The 16,081-nt window shown below is 43.0% G+C and overlaps 1 protein-coding gene across 1 annotated transcript; it reads right to left on the bottom strand.

Annotated features, from left to right (window-relative positions):
* Nucleotides 1–6,316: 6,316 nt before the first annotated feature.
* TAS2R4 (taste 2 receptor member 4) lies at nt 6,317–12,945 on the bottom strand. Its single transcript, XM_045052875.1, has one exon. The coding sequence runs from the start codon at nt 9,417–9,419 to the stop codon at nt 8,499–8,501; it is 921 nt and encodes a 306-aa protein (XP_044908810.1). The 5' UTR covers nt 9,420–12,945; the 3' UTR covers nt 6,317–8,498.
* Between the last annotated feature and the right edge of the window lie 3,136 nt (nt 12,946–16,081).

The raw sequence follows: 16,081 nt of genomic DNA, 5'->3' as shown, positions 1-16,081 counted from the left end.
ATACTATTCAATAGCAAAAAAGCAAACAACCCAATTTAAAAAATAGGCAAAGGACCTAAGATGGTCATTTTTCAAAAAAAGACATATAAATGGCTAACAGGTACATGAAAAGGTGCTCAACATCACTAATCATCAGGGAAATGCAAGTCAAAATCAGAATGAAATATCACTTTAGATCATTACAATGGCTGTTATCAAAAGAAAATAAAAGATAAAAAGTATTAGTAAAGACGTGGAGAAAAGAGAAATTTTACACACCTTTGGTGGGAATGTAAATTGGTACAGCTATTATAGATGACAGTATGGAGGTTTCTTAAAAAAATAAAAATAGAACTACCATATGATCCAGCGATCCCTCCTCAGGATCTCAAAAAAATATCTGTGCTCCCATATTTATTGGGGCATTAATCATATTAGTCAAGATACGGAAACAACCTAAATTTCCATCAACAGATGAATAAAGAAATTGTGATAGATAAATGATAGATAGATAAACAGACATATAGAGAGAGACAGCGTCCAATTTACAATGCTTCAACTTACAATTTCTTGACTTCATAATGGCACAAAAGGGATACACATTCAGTAGAAACTGTACTTAAAATTTTGAATTTTGATCTTTTCCTGGGATATACAGTATGACACTGTCTCGTGATGCTAGCCAGCGGCATTAGCCACAGCTCCCAGCCAGTCACACAATCACAGAGGTAAGCTGATAAACTGACAACCATTCGTTTTTTCATGTTCAGTAGAGTAGTCAACATATTACATGAGACATCAACACATTATTATAAAACAGGCTTTATATTAGATAATTTGGCCCAAGTATAGGCTAATGTAAGTGTTCTGATCACATTTAAGGTAGGCTAGGCTAAGCCATGATGTTTTCAACATGTGATTTAAATGATGAATTTATTGGACATAACCCCATTGAAAGCTGAGAAAGATGTGCATGTGTGAGTGTGTTTGTGTGTGTGTGTGTGTGTGTGTGTGTGTGTGTGTGTGTGTGTGTGTTATTCAGCCTTAATAAAGGAGATCCTGCCATTTGCAACAACATGGATGAACCTAAAAGGAATCATGCTAAGTGAAATAAGCCAGACACACATACGAAACAGAACGCATGACCTCACCTATATGTGGAATATAAAAAGTCGAGTAGAAAGAAGCAGCATGGCAGCTATCAGGGGTGAGGAGGCGGAGGAGATGGGGAGGTGTTACGTAGGATGGGTAAGTCTAGAGATCTGACGGACAGCATACTGACCGGGTCAGTAAGACTGTACTGACTGCTGGGCATGTGCTGAGAGAGGACATTTCAGGTGTCTCGTCACACACACAACAATGGTACAATGGTACCCGTGTGAGGTGATGGCATGTTAACGAGTTTGACCTCAGTCATCTCTTCACTATGTATATGTATATCAATTCATCCTATTGTAAGCCTTAAATACATGCATTTTTAGTCAAAAAAAATAAGCAGTTTAAAAGGTATAGGTAGAAAAGAAACAAAGAACAGGCAGCACTTCCAAACACTCAGATCTGACACCTTCACCCAAAAAATGCCCTTCCTCCACCATGTTGCCAGGCTGAGTACAGCTTCTTCCCCATGCCCCATCTGACTTATCTCAGTGACTCGAACATGCTGTATTCCTATTCACAGTGCTTCCCGGGACTGTGCCTACTTTGCTCCTAGACGGCTTTGAGGCAACTCTTCTGTAGCAGCTGTGAACCTGAGCAAAGTTTCTCTTGTCTCATGAGCTGCATGAGACATTCTGCAATTCCGAATTGAGCAGACTGAGTCATGTGTAACAGGAACAGAAATTATCAAAGTGTGTATATTCATAGTCTTTCCAGCTTCCTTCCCCACCACCTTATGAAGCAGTGGGGTTCTTGCTCAGTGGGTCAGTACCGCTTCTTGGGTACTGGCTTTCAGTAGGGATTTGGAGGGAGTAGGAGGAGTGCAGTCCCAGGCCCTGCATGCAGCAAGGATCATAATCTTCGAGGAAGATTATGATAAGAATCAGTAGCAGGCTGGGGTGGAGAAACTGAATGGAGTAAAAGCACGGGGGTCAGGGGCTTGGAAGATGAGAGTACAGGGGGTATTTCTGTCTGCCTCCATGAGTATGAAAATTTGGAGAGAGAGGTAAGTACAGCAGACGGAAGTTGGGGGACCCTCTAGGAGGCGGAGCTTAATTCCCCTTCTCTTGAGAGTGAGATGGACTTGGGAGACTTCTAAACAAGAGACACTGGAAAAGGGAATAGAGTAACCAAACCTGACAGTGGAGAAACCCAGCAAACCCCACTTTAACCAAGCAGTCAAAGTGAACACGACCAGCGAGAAGTCAAGATGATATCATTATCCCCCCGGTGTTACATGAGGAGAAGGGTGCCTCATCTCTGCTGGACTCCTCACAACCTCAGTCCAGCAGACAGGACTGATTTGAGATCAGTCCTGATTTGAGATCAGACAAACTCAGATCGAGGGACATTTTACAAAATGTTTCATGATCATGAAAACAATGCATGATTGAGAAATATCACAGACCATTAGAGACTAAGAGCACCCGATAACTACATGCAACATGATATCTCGGATTGGATCCTGGAACAGAATAAGAACATGAGTGTGAAAACTGGAAAAATCTGAATGAGGTCTGTGGTTTAGTTAACAATCGATGTATCCATGCTGATTTGTGCTCCCCTGAGGGCTGGTGCTAATGCGAACCTGGGAGCACTTGGCTTTGGATGAGCAGGTAGCCAGTGCCCCAGCTTATGTAAGGTATCAACATCAGGAAAACTGAATGAGGGAAATCTGGGAACTCTCTGTACTCCTTTTGGAACTTTTCTGTAAAATAAAATAAAAAATTACAACTTTATTTTTGACAAGTTATATAAAACACAGTGACATGAAGCCATTTGCATAAACACTTATGTTTTTAACAGTGTGAGAACTGTGTTTTTCTAGAGAAGACTAGGGTCTTCCCATGACTTGTACGATCAGGCTAAGAAAAGGGGCAAGAGAGAGGGCAGGTGGAGCCTTCTGAATATCCGCTCAGCCACAGCCAAGTGCTCACACATAGCGCATGGGCACCAGCCCTCTTTGGGACACAAACCTCAGGACTAACTCCCTGGGGGCAGAACTTACATGTGGAGTACTCGCGGCCATTCACAGAAAGGCAAGGTGCTTCAAAAAGATTTGAGTTTGCCGCCCGACTCAACCAGTTAGTAGCTATGGCCTTAACCAGTCAATTGACTTCTTAGAGCTTCAGGTTCCTCTTTATAAAAATTCTGATGTTTTGCAATTTGCCTCACGTGGCTATTGTGATGATAAAAGGGCATATGAAATTACCTAGCTTTGGGCCTAGAAAATAGTATTACCTAATTAACGCTATTTTTCTTTCCTTCCTTGGTGATTTGTCTCCACTATCGCTCCTTTCAATGGAGGAGACGACTCCTAAAACCAATACTGCACCATATGTTAATTAACTTGAAGGTAAATAAAATAAGTAAGTAAAGTAGGAGAGTGCCTGAAATCTGCTAATATTCACGCTGTGCAAATACAGGATGAATTCAGTTGCTGCCTCTAAAGGAAGATGATGGGCTCTATTTAATTCCAGAACTTCTGGAAAGCAAAAATAAAGATGAGAGACAGATTATGATTAGCCCAGGCCTTTGACAGAAGTCAGCAGCATAGAGAGGTCAGTAGGAGTTAGAGAGTAATATCAATATCAGTATCTTCCACTATTTCCTCTCTTGAGATGTCTGGATTCAGATCATCATTACATTGTCATCGTCCCAACTGTGAAAGCAGCAAAACTGAGATAAATAATTTTCCTGTATTTAAAACAGGTCAGAAGTATTATCAAACAAATCAAGCGTGTACCTGTGTTGAGACACCTCGTCTGCACACAAGACGTGTATACACACATCAAGGCATTTACCCAGAGCCTCTTGCTCCTTCCTACCCACACAGGGTTACAGGCTTGCCTTTTCCCAGGCCCTTTACAGCCCCCAGCCATAATCCAGAGAACAAAAGCCTGTTGTGACCTGTTAAAATTGGTGCTTCCCCAGAAGACTGACCCCACCTCCACCCCCACCCCCACCCCACTTAGCTAAGGGAGGATGGTGTGCAGTCTTTGCCCCTCCCCTGCTGTCATCCTTGCCCTCCATGCTCTCTCCCTCCCCCTTCCACCCCAACCTCCATTAACTCATATCATTTCCTTGTTATTAATTTCCTTGCCAGGCAAATTCTTACACAGATGCCGAGTTCCCTTTCACACTTTTTTCCTCAGAGAATAAAACTGGCCATGGGCCAGCTATTCAAATCCCTGGGAGTTTTGTCAAACTACTGCTTCCCCCTCTATACCTGCACCCAAGAGAAATGGGAGGCAGAGCACACAAAATGTGAATAGAATTCCCACCAGATCCCGGCTGCTTCTCACCTCTCTGGCCCTCCTTGAGAAGCAGCAGGCTAGACTAGAGGCTCCAACTCCAGCTCCGGCTCTAACTTACAAAACAAGAACATTATTGAGAAATTTATTTTAAATACCTTCCGTAAGCTTCAGTTTAACCTGAAGGCTCTTGGATTTAGGGCTATCTTAAAAGTTACATTCAATTCATGCTTTCAACGACTAATGTCTCCTTCCTCTAAACCCCTTCTTTCATTTGTTTGTTCTTTAAACAACTGAAACTGAAAATGGCTCACGGACAAAATGCTAGTAATAATGATTAGGAAAGCCCAAAGTCACACATGTTTAAGTAACATTTAGGCAACGTAAAGAAACTTTTAAAGTCCTTGAAATGACCCATAAAAACAAACTGATGGTTGAGGGGGGTGATGAGGGGACAGGAAAAATGGGTGAAGGGGAGTGGAAAGTACAAGCTTCTAGTTTCAGAATGAACAAATGACAAGAACAAAAGGCACAGCATAGGGAATACAATGATATTGCAATAGCTTGTATGGTGACAGGTAGTAGTTAGGCTTGCGGTAAGCACAGCAAATACAAAAACTTGTCCGATCACTATGTTGTACACCTGAAACTAATGCAACATTGTGTGTCAACTATACTCAAATTTTTTTAAGTGGTTTTGAAATGAAAAAGTAAAAATCCTTAGAATGGATAAGAATTTCACTTAGTTCATGCATAAACTATATCTACTGTCCCATCACCTTTCTAGTGGCCTATCCCTGCCCAAGTTGCAACATTCAAAATAAATTTTAAAATGGCTTCTTCTTTAATGTTGCTACACTTTTAGTTTAAAGATATATCTCACCTGAAATAAAATGCTTCTGCACAGGGAAGGAAAAAAATCAACAAAATTAAAAGGCAACCTACAGAGTGGGAGGAGATATTTGCAAATGACTTATCCAATAAAGGGTTAGTATCCAAAATATATAAAGAACAGGTATAACTCAACACCCAAAAAACAAATAATACAATTAAAAAATGGGCAGAAGACATAAACAGACATTTCTCCAAAGATATCCAGATGGCCGACAGACATGAAAAGATGCTCAACATCACTCATCATCAGGGAAATGCAAATCAAAACTACAATATCATCTGACACCTACCAGAATGGCTAAAATCAACAACACAAGAAACAATTAAGTGTTGGTGAGGATGTGGAGAAAGGGGAAACCTCTTCTACCTTTGGTGGGAATGCAAATAGGTGTAGCTACTACGGAAAACAGTACGGAGTTTCCTCAAAAAAAAAAAAAAAAGCATAAATACAACTAGTATAAGTAACACCCTTTTGAATATTTTCTTCTTATCCTAAAAGATAAAGCTTTATAAATCGGCATGATGCTACACTGTCCCAATCTTTCCATCCACCTTGTGGTATATATACTTAAAAAAGAACTAGACTTTAAAATTAGAAGGCAAATTGGAGCCTTATATCTACCCCTTTCTAGTTTAGTTTATGAGCCATTTATAATACCTGTTTGTGCCTCAACTTTTTCATCTGTATAATAGGTAATATCAACATTATCTAAGCAGTTGTGAGGAACCAATAAAACAGCATATAGAAATGCAGCTCAGACAATATTGGGCTACAGGAGTTCAAAGTTAAATGGCAATGGCCCCGAGTTACAGCTACCATAGTGTATGTTTCATGAGGTTACACAGACACTGCCCTGGCACCCACCCTTCATTTCCAAGAGTGACCCTTCTTTTTTTTTTAATTTTTTAATGTTTATTTATTTTTGAGATAGAAAGAGAGACAGAGCATGAGCAGGGGAGGGGCAGAGAGAGAGAGAGAGAGAGACACAGAATCTGAAGCAGGCTCCAGGCTCTGAGCTGTCAGCACAGAGCCCGACATGGGGCTTGAACCCACAAACTGTGAGATTGTGACCTGAGTTGAAGTCAGACGCTTAACTGACTGAGCCACCCAGGCGCCCCGAGAGTGACTCTTCTTAATGAAGAGTCTTAAACGTCCCACCCTTCCCTTAACAGGCAGAGAATACAGGGAAGTGCAGGATACTGCATATTAGAGAGCATATAAGTTATCACATCTTGAAGAAATAAACTCTAAATTTTTTTTTAATTCCTAGTTAGTAAGTATTTAGTGGCAGAGCATATTGGAACCAGCAAACTCCAAACCCACAGCATTGTTAAAAAGTCTGCCCAGAGAGGACTATGGGCAAGTGCCCAAACAAAGGAATATGGTATAGCATAAGTTTGTTGAGTAAGGCAATAGAGACCCAAAACTACAGTGTCTGAAAGAATGGAGATATTTATTTCCCATGAATGGTCCTGGAGTAAACAGTCCAGAGCTGGTGTGGCAGAAACTGTGGTATCAGAAACTGGGAAGCCAACTAGGATGGATGATTCCTCCACCATCCCCAGGAAGTCACTTCATCTACTCATCCAAGATGGCCAATCATTACATCCCGCACTCGAGACCACAGGAAGAAAGGGAAAAGGGGAAAGGAGAGCATACCTGTTCTAGGGGCACCACCTAGAAATCACACACATCACTTGTCCACATACTCTATTGGAAGAACTTGATCACACATAATACCTCCTTAGAAGAGAAAGCTGTAATGTGTAATTTGCTGCCAAAATTCTGGGTAGCTAAAAATTCTGTTACTACGGAAGAGAAAAGAAAGAGAACAGATACTGGGAGACCACAAGGCTTTCTGCTACTCATTTAGAGTTCTTCTGTCATGGATTTAATCATCCTCAGTAATCCTCTTATCTCCTAATCTTAAGATTCTAACATGATGAAAACTGTGGTTTTTTTGTTTTTTTTAAGCCTAAAATATCAGTTTGAGTAATCCTTACTGAATAATGCAGTCAAGATTGTGGTGTCCAGAATGGGAAATAACAGGTAATTTGTAAAATTTGGAGATTTCTCATTTTTTCTTTTTTAATGAAGAGAATGTTATTTAATAAGATTATTTATTTTGACACATGTAAATATTACATAAATATTTTAGAAGTACAAAAAATGTATAAATATGAGTTATTACCCTTCAATTCCCATCCCAAAACTGATCAATATTCCATCTTCAGATTCCTGTTCCTCTGTAGCCAGTCCTCCTGTTCCAACCCCTCTCCCCTCCAAAAAAAAAAGTGTTCTCCTGGATAATTGTGCAGTGTCCATACAGCTCAGTACATAAATTCATAAGCAGATGATATCTAGTCATCAAAAGTCTGATGCTCCCACCACGAATCCAATGGCTCCTCTTGGCTTTCCCCTGAATTCCGTATCATGTGACGGGGTACAGTCTTTTGTAAAGTTGCACTCAGATTGCATTGATTTCACTATTTGGCACTTGCTTTTGACCTCAGGCTAGCTCCCTAGATTTTAAGATCCTTGGAACTCTCCTGGATTCAGCTTCTTTAATACTTAATCACTTCCCTCCATTCTGACCCTTCCCTTCTTTCCAGAGCAAACCTAGAAGTTCACTCCTAGAGTTTCTTGGTAATAATAACTCAGTTACTGTGACCCAAAAGGGGAGGGTGCTTTTTCTGTAACACCTGCCACAGTATATACCTGTTTCATCTTTCTCTTTCTTCCTTTTCCTCTCTAAACCTTTCCTTTCTTCCTTTGCTCTTTGCATCCTCTTGCTAATTTTAAGCCAGTCTGGTGACTCCTGATTCACTCATTGCTAAGCCCTTACCCAGGGCTCTTTAACTGAACCTCAAAAATTTAATGATGTGAACTATAATGTATTGTTTAATTTGGGGGGACGTCCCCTTATACTTGAGTAGCCCATGGAACAATGTGGTGACTTCCACTTAGCCAGGGATGCAACACTCATGCAAACTCCATGATAAGTAATGCCTCAAGCAAGCTCCTCAGGAAAAAAAAAAACAAAAAAAACAAAAAACTGCCTAATATTTTAAATTTTTTAAATTGCAGAATGAACTGACATACACTCAAAGGCCCACGAAGTCAGATCAATAATTACAAAAATGAATTTCTCAGACCATTGGGAAAACCGCTAATGGAGAAAATCTTGCTCCCAAACCAGGAGGTGACTCCCGCCACTATTTACTACTGAAATTCCACCATATGTTGAAACAAAGAATCTTCTTTGCTTTTGTTTTCAGTTTAGGATGTGTGAGAATAATGAGAACAGAATGTCCTGGAGGATAAAAGGTGGAAATAATCATACAGATGGATGTGGCTCCCAAATCCATCCGTACGGAAGGGAGATACTGTAGCAGGGTAGCAAGTGAATATGGAATGTAGAGGATGAGGAAATAGATCATTAGCTTCATAGCACCCATATGAGCTTCAGTCTGGGGATTCCAAAAATCAGTGGCGTTTTTCTGCATCTTCTGTATATGTCTCCTCAAGGAATGTATTAACAAGGAAGCGGAAGTCACATTCATGATGAACTGGAGAAAGGAGCTCAGGACCAAGGAGGTCACCAAAGACAAGATGCTCTTATTGATGTCACATACTGTACCATTGCTCCCAGTCAGAAGCTCAGGAAAGGGTGATGTTTGTGTGAGCACAACATACAGGAGAGTGGAGAAGGCAGAGATCAGCACGCAGGCCAGCAGCAGCCTGGGGATCTTTGGGGACAGCTTTCGTTTCAGCAGGAGGAATACTGAGTGTTGGAAGTCAGTAATCTTCACGCAGTACAAGGCATTGAGCAAGGTTACAAGCCAGAGACTAGTAGACTCCAAAAACATCCAACACAACAGGAAAAAAGTGGATAGGTGGACTGACCTTTCGACATGTGGAGAGGTGAACAGGTAGATAATGTTCAGGAGAAACAGTCCTAGCATAATAAATCTGGTGACGCCCAAGCTGAACAGGATCCTATTAGAAGAGGAGATTCTGTGGCTTTGGACCCAAGTCCTGTAGTTGACCACTACGATAAACAGATTTACAACGAGTCCTACAAAATTCAAAATTGCTGAGACAGTAAGAGCAGATAAGAAGAGTATCTGATGCATCTTTACTCATTGAGAACTCAGCAGTGGTGGTGCCGGTGCAGGGGCAGGAGAAATCCCGAGAGGTACAAGGAGGCATCAGTACCAGCCAGGAAGCGTTTCCTTTTCCAATTGTCCCCCGTGTGGCAAATGAGCCATCAATGGTCTAAGAGCCAGCTGCTTTTGCTGAGATGCAAATCTTCCAAGGATTGCATTACCACTTCTTCATTCATATCCTGTTTTCCTTAGAGATGGCTCATTCAAACAGCCTCAGTGAACCCGGGAGTCCACTCCTCCAGGAGGAGGCCAGCTGGAGGGAGGAGTTATGGATGGTTCCAAGGACTTCCAGTCCGAGTGACAGGATCCCAGTCCAGCGATGCTTGTGTCACTGTGTCACAGTGAATGAAGCTTTTCTTCGTAGCACCCCCAGAATATGGTGCAAATTCCCAGGCTTTATTCCTGCCCACCCACCCTCATCCACACATCCATGGATTACCAAAATCCAGCTTCTCTATCCCCTGTCATCTGTTGATGTTGCAGCCCTATCTTCTCCAACTGTCATTCTGGCCATGCCAGCATTACTCTTTCGTCCCCAAGCACCTACAGTGATTTACAGTTATGAACAGATCAAGTTCGAGGACTTCATGCTTCCTCGAGAGAGCCTGTCAATTAATTCCATCCTTTGGTGACGATTCCTTTACTTTGTATTCCCTCACCAGTCACATATATAGATTTGTGCCATAATCATTTGCTGCGATATCACTTCTGCTTGGAACAATGTCTCCAATCACTTCTGCTTGGAAAAAATGTCAGCCATTTCACGTGTTTCCTTTATAGATGTGGGCTTATGCTTACATCGCAGTGGGCTCTTTCCTAGACATTTAACTGCCCAAGTACTCCAGTACCAAATACACAGTAATGCTTTAGCTATAGTTTTGTGGCCCTGATAGGCATCTCACTGCCTGATTCCTCTGCAACTCCTCAGACACTAAAGGGCACCATATGCTTGGCAAATTATATTATCGACGACTATGAGTGAGTGCGGGAGTATGGCGTCTCTTATCTATTCCAGCAGTTGGGGAAACCCAAGGTGCAAGCCTCAATGCAGCCACATATAGGTTACAAAACTGGCATCAAAATAGGGCATACAAACTCCCAGTACTTACGGGAACAGAAGTACAAATAGGAATAGACAAACAGACGCAGCTAACATATGAAGACTACCAGGTCCAGAGAAGGGAGTGAATTCATGAGGCCCTTCAAGATAGATGACAGGAAAGCAGGCCTGGAGAAATTCCCTGAGCCCAGCTGCTTACAAAAGCGTTTGCACAAAACTAAGGAGCCACGAATGATAGAAGCATGCCCAGATCGGTGAACCAGGCAAACAGAGTGAACAAGCCAGGCAATGATTAAAGGGCAGATTATGTCATAGCACATATTTCCACTTAATTATTTACAAAATAGACTACTGCATTAAAGTAATTCAGTTACATCACATTTAAACAGAATAGATAATATGGAGTAAGATATAAGAATTAAATGTTCCAAAGGGGGTGGGAGGACCCATTACTGGGCAGCAAGAGACCACATTCAGAATGAGACATACAAGGTTGTTGGGTTCTCGGTAGCAGGGGGACCTATCAGCAGGATGTGATCACGCTGGCTAGTGTCACCAGTGAGCACACTGGTTCTGTCAGAAGTTATTTCTGAAAAGGTCAGTATGGGAAAAGCACTAACAAAACCCTTTCTCCCCCTGCATGAGAATTTTACCATCAGTTAAATATAAATATCTTATGGATGCTCCCTGCTTTGGGCTTCCTTGAGTGTGGTGACTCTCCTGATGTTGAGTCGACCCTGGCAGCTATGTCTATGAAATTACTACAAGAGAAATCGGAGCCTTTGGGACGTGAAAGCTTTTTGTGTTTTAATTTTTTTAACGTTTATTTATTTTTGAGAGACACAGCATGAGCAGGGGAGGGGCAGAGAGAGAGGGAGACACAGAATCCGAAGCGGGCTCCAGGCTCTGAGCCGTCAGCACAGAACCCGACGCGGGCCTTGAACCCACAAATTGTGAGATCATGACCTGAGCCAAAGTCAGACGCTTAACTGACTGAGCCACCCAGGCGCCCTGATATGAAGTCTTTTTAGGGCAGTCCCACCCCTATTAATGGGTGTGTAGGAGGAAGAGAGAGGGAAACTTCCATTTATTAGGCTGTTTTTAATGCTTACTCTGTTCCCAGAAGTGCAGCAGGCATCTTAAGCTTCAGTCAATTCTTAAGACAGTTCTAGAAGGAAGATATGCTTCTCCCCTTTTTTTTTTTTTTTACAGGTGAGGAAAAAGATGAGTAAGTGACTGCCAAACATCATAGAAAAATCAGTGGCTAAGTTGTCAGGTCTTTCTGAGACTGAGCTCCTTCCTCTTGTTGCCTTCATTTGTTCATTCCTTTAACAAACTGCTGTCATTAGCCAGGCACTAGGTTAGCTGCTGGGGAAACAGGAGAATCACACACAGTGCACCCTGCCTTCAAAAAACACACAGAACCGTGTGAGAGACACACAAAAAGACAGAGATCAGGGTATCTGGTGCTATGGAAAAACACGGGGTGTGATGGTGTGTTCTGCAGGGACACCTGAGTCTCAGTCTCAGAGGAAAACCTGTCTCAGCACTCCACAGTGCTCCACCGCTGGCTCAGAGCCACCTGCAGGAAGTACGGCCATGCAGCGGTGGACCTCGGCAGCGGAACAGAGCAGCGCGTTTTCGTGGCTGTCACGAGAGGAGACCACAGACAAAGATCGCCTGTGCCAGAACCCTTCATCACATCTGAAGCATTTGTTTCAGTGATGCAGAGATGAAGAACTTGTTTCGGTGTCTTTCGTGCCCGCTACATGTGACATTTTTGAGAAGAACAACTGGTCTAGTATAGTGCTTGGTGCAAAGTGGCTGTTAGCTAAATGTCCGTGGTATAAATGAATGAACTGGAATCAAGATGAGCCAGAATCAAAACGGTGTGAGAGATTTATTTCTACAGTAGTACAGCAGCATCCGGCAGCTAGCTGGAACCCATCCCTTTCTTAAAGAGGGGTGCTAGCTGGGCAGTTAGGGTACAAAGCCGAGCCACCAAGAAGAGTTCAGAAATCGTCCCTCCCTGGCCGTGAGCACCCTATTCAGCAACAGGTGGTGCCAACCCTAGACAGAACATGCAGACAAACTCACCCATGAGCTTCTGAAAACACTATTTTCAGTTAACCTGGAAATACTGCTCTGTCATCGGGCCAGCCCCACCAAGTCGCAACGACAATTTCACTACAATGAGATCAACAAAATTTATTCACTTGACAAACACATACGTGCAGAGAAAAAGTAAAGTTCTTAATTTTGTCTAAAAGTAATACAGTTTTTTTTCTGAGCTCCCACCTGCTGGTTGGGGTGGAAGTGTTCAGTCCAATGAGATAGTGAAAAGAATGTCTTCAGAAAAATTTTCAGTCTCTTTAGATTTTTTTTTTTAATTTTTTTTTCCCAATGTTTATTTATTTTTGGGACAGAGAGAGACAGAGCATGAACGGGGGAGGGGCAGAGAGAGAGAGGGAGACACAGAATCGGAAACAGGCTCCAGGCTCCGAGCCATCAGCCCAGAGCCTGACGCGGGGCTCGAACTCACGGACCGCGAGATCGTGACCTGGCTGAAGTCGGACGCTTAACCGACTGCGCCACCCAGGCGCCCCAATCTCTTTAGATTTAAAAATTAAAAGTTGATGAGGCGCCTGGGTGCACCAGTCAGTTAAGTGTCCAACTCTTGATTTCGGCTCAGGTCATGGTCCCAGGGTCGTGGGACTGAGCCTGCACTGGGCTCCTCACTGGGCACAGAGCCTGCTTGAGATTCTCCCTCTCCCTCCCTCAAGCTCACTGTCTCTCTCTCTCAAAAATAAAAAATAAATTAAATTTTTTTAAATTTTCTAAATAAAAAATAATGTAAAAAATGAAAATCTGAGACATAGTCCTGATGCCATGCTTCTCTCCCTTAATTAGGGTCCACGTGTCTGCAGAGAGGGGGGAGATCAATGCTATCTCATGGTAGAAACATCATGTCCTCTCCCTCAGTGTCCTTGTCTTCCAGGGAGAGGTCTGTGTCCCTTGGTTACTGCTTGCTCTGCCTGCATTCAAGGCTGAGTCAGCGCCTATGTTCTGCTCCCACTGACTGCAACCGGGGAGCTTTGAAGCAGTCCTCAGAGGGGGGAAATCAGGACTCCCACCTGCCCTCTGTGCAATCCCCTTTCTGCCTCCCTCTTCTCCTTCCCACCATCCATCCCCTGGGGACTGGAAGGAGCAGGCTTTCACGTATATCATGTCCTCTTATACCACCAGCAACTACAAACTCTGTGGACTCACTATCCTAAGACTAGAATTCCATGAGGCACATGCCTAAGTCTCGACCCTTGATAAGCTAAAATACTAGTGGCTGATATTTGCTGTGTATTTACTATGCTCTAGTCGGTAAAATAACTTACATACATCGTCTTAGTTAATCCTCACACCAATCCTATGAGGCATTTTATAAAATTACCTATTTTATAGTGAAGGAAACTGAAGTCCAAGGAGGTTTAGCAATTTTTCAAAGACCATGTATCTAGTAAGTGATGAGGTCAGGATTTTTTTTTTTTAATGTTTATTTATTTTGCAGGGAGAGAGAGACAGAGCAGGAGCAGAGGAAGGGCAGAGAGAGAGGGAGACAGAATCCAAAGCAGGCTCCAGGCTCTGAGCTGTCAGCACAGAGCCCGACGCCGGGCTCGAACTCACAAACCGTGAGATCATGACCTGAGCCTAAGTCGGACGCTTAACCATGAGGTCAGGATTTGAATTCAATGTGTTTGACTCCAGAAATAACACTTTTAGCACCTACACTATACATTTTTCTAGTCCAGCAAAATGTAGGAATACCAGAAAATAACATACAATTGTCATCAGCAGTTGTTGGAAGTTTTTGAGGTCATCTTTGCTTTCTTAAAACAGAGCTTCCTGCAGAATATCAACAGAAGATCAGACTTTCCCTTCCACCTATCCCAAGACAAGAAAATCACATACACAACTTTAAGATCTAGACAGCTCTGTTCATCAATTGTTGGGAAAGATCAGGGACGCCATTTAAAGCAAAGAACATTGGTAGACACTGAAACTCTTTGAGAAATGTTGGAATGTACTTGGGGGTCGTTTTGTTGTTTTTGTTTTGTCTTGTTGTTGTTGGTTTGTTTATTTTTCTTTATGATCCCTCTAGACCCAAACTATAGCTCAATCTCATTAAGGATCAGGATTTGTGAACTTGGCCCAAGGTTTCAGAGAATACTAAAAATGAGAAGCAGGGGCCTCTGATGGAAAATTGGAAAGTCTTATGAGGCTACTGTCATAAGTTGTTCCTGATTCATGCGTTAATACACCAACTGCAATAGACCAGCAATGCACTAAAGAACAGATGTGTGTGGAGAAGAGGCAGCCTTCAGAACAAAACAAGTTCTGGCAAGGAACTGCCTCCAAACGCAGGGACAAATCTCATCCCCATACTTTGACCCCAGGAACCTGGTCACAGTAGGGGAAAGCCACGCTCTGGTCCTTTTTTCATGAAACAACTAGATTCAAGGGTTTTAAGGGATTTTAGAAACTAAAGCTAATTCATTGAAAGTAAAACAAAACAAACAAGATGGCCTCTCGGGTTTGCTCAAAACAGGGTCTGAGGTATTAGGTAATTCTTCCCCATGTACTGGGCCTCACTGAAGAGTGGGCAGGTTAGGCATCCCCCCTCAGAGATCTAGAAGACCGTATCCTCTCCAAAACAGCCAAACTTACCAGCATTGTGCCTCTAGCAACAGAGGAGACTCCTTTCATCAGCAACTCACCCACTACCCAGACTCACGTGCCCACTCCCAACACCAATTTTCAACGTTTATTTATTTTTGGGACAGAGAGAGACAGAGCATGAACGGGGGAGGGGCAGAGAGAGAGGGAGACACAGAATCGGAAACAGGCTCCAGGCTCCGAGCCATCAGCCCAGAGCCTGACGCGGGGCTCGAACTCACGGACCGCGAGATCGTGACCTGGCTGAAGCCGGACGCCTAACCGACTGTGCCACCCAGGCGCCCCCCAACACCAATTTTGATGAATGACGGTCCCCATATGAGTGATGTCGTATTAACCAAGTCCAACATTTTGCAGGAGCCACCTACACATTTCTCTGAAAGAAACACGAGAGCAGTTGGGGATGCCACGCATACGAATCTGATTTCATTTCGTCTCAGGGAAGGTCACTCTGCACTCAGCCAGTTAGACTACCACAGCACACTCCCACTCAGAAGTCTCTGTTTCCACCCACACTCCAGGCCCAATGACACAACGAACGGTGGTAACGTCAGCATGTTCACGTGGTATAACGCCAGCACCATATCTGAATCTGTTAGGTTAGGGTAAGATTTAACGGAGCCCCAGCGGGAACAGAAGGGAGGGATTCTTCAGAAGTCAGCCAAAGGCACTAAGAACCAAAAAGCAGCCAAGCCAAAACCTCCAGGAAAATGTCATATTCAATTAAAAGAGAGAAAACCCCCACACCTAAGCTATAAGGCAGAGTCAGGAACTCAGGTTAAGAACTAAAGAACCAGAAGGTCAGAGCTAGACAGGGAAGTCGTCAAAGTGACAGAAAGTA

The sequence above is a fragment of the Felis catus genome, chromosome A2 (assembly GCF_018350175.1).
Source record: "Felis catus isolate Fca126 chromosome A2, F.catus_Fca126_mat1.0, whole genome shotgun sequence".
In the NCBI taxonomy this organism is placed as follows: domain Eukaryota; kingdom Metazoa; phylum Chordata; class Mammalia; order Carnivora; family Felidae; genus Felis; species Felis catus.
This window is presented reverse-complemented; position numbering and strand designations above follow the sequence as displayed.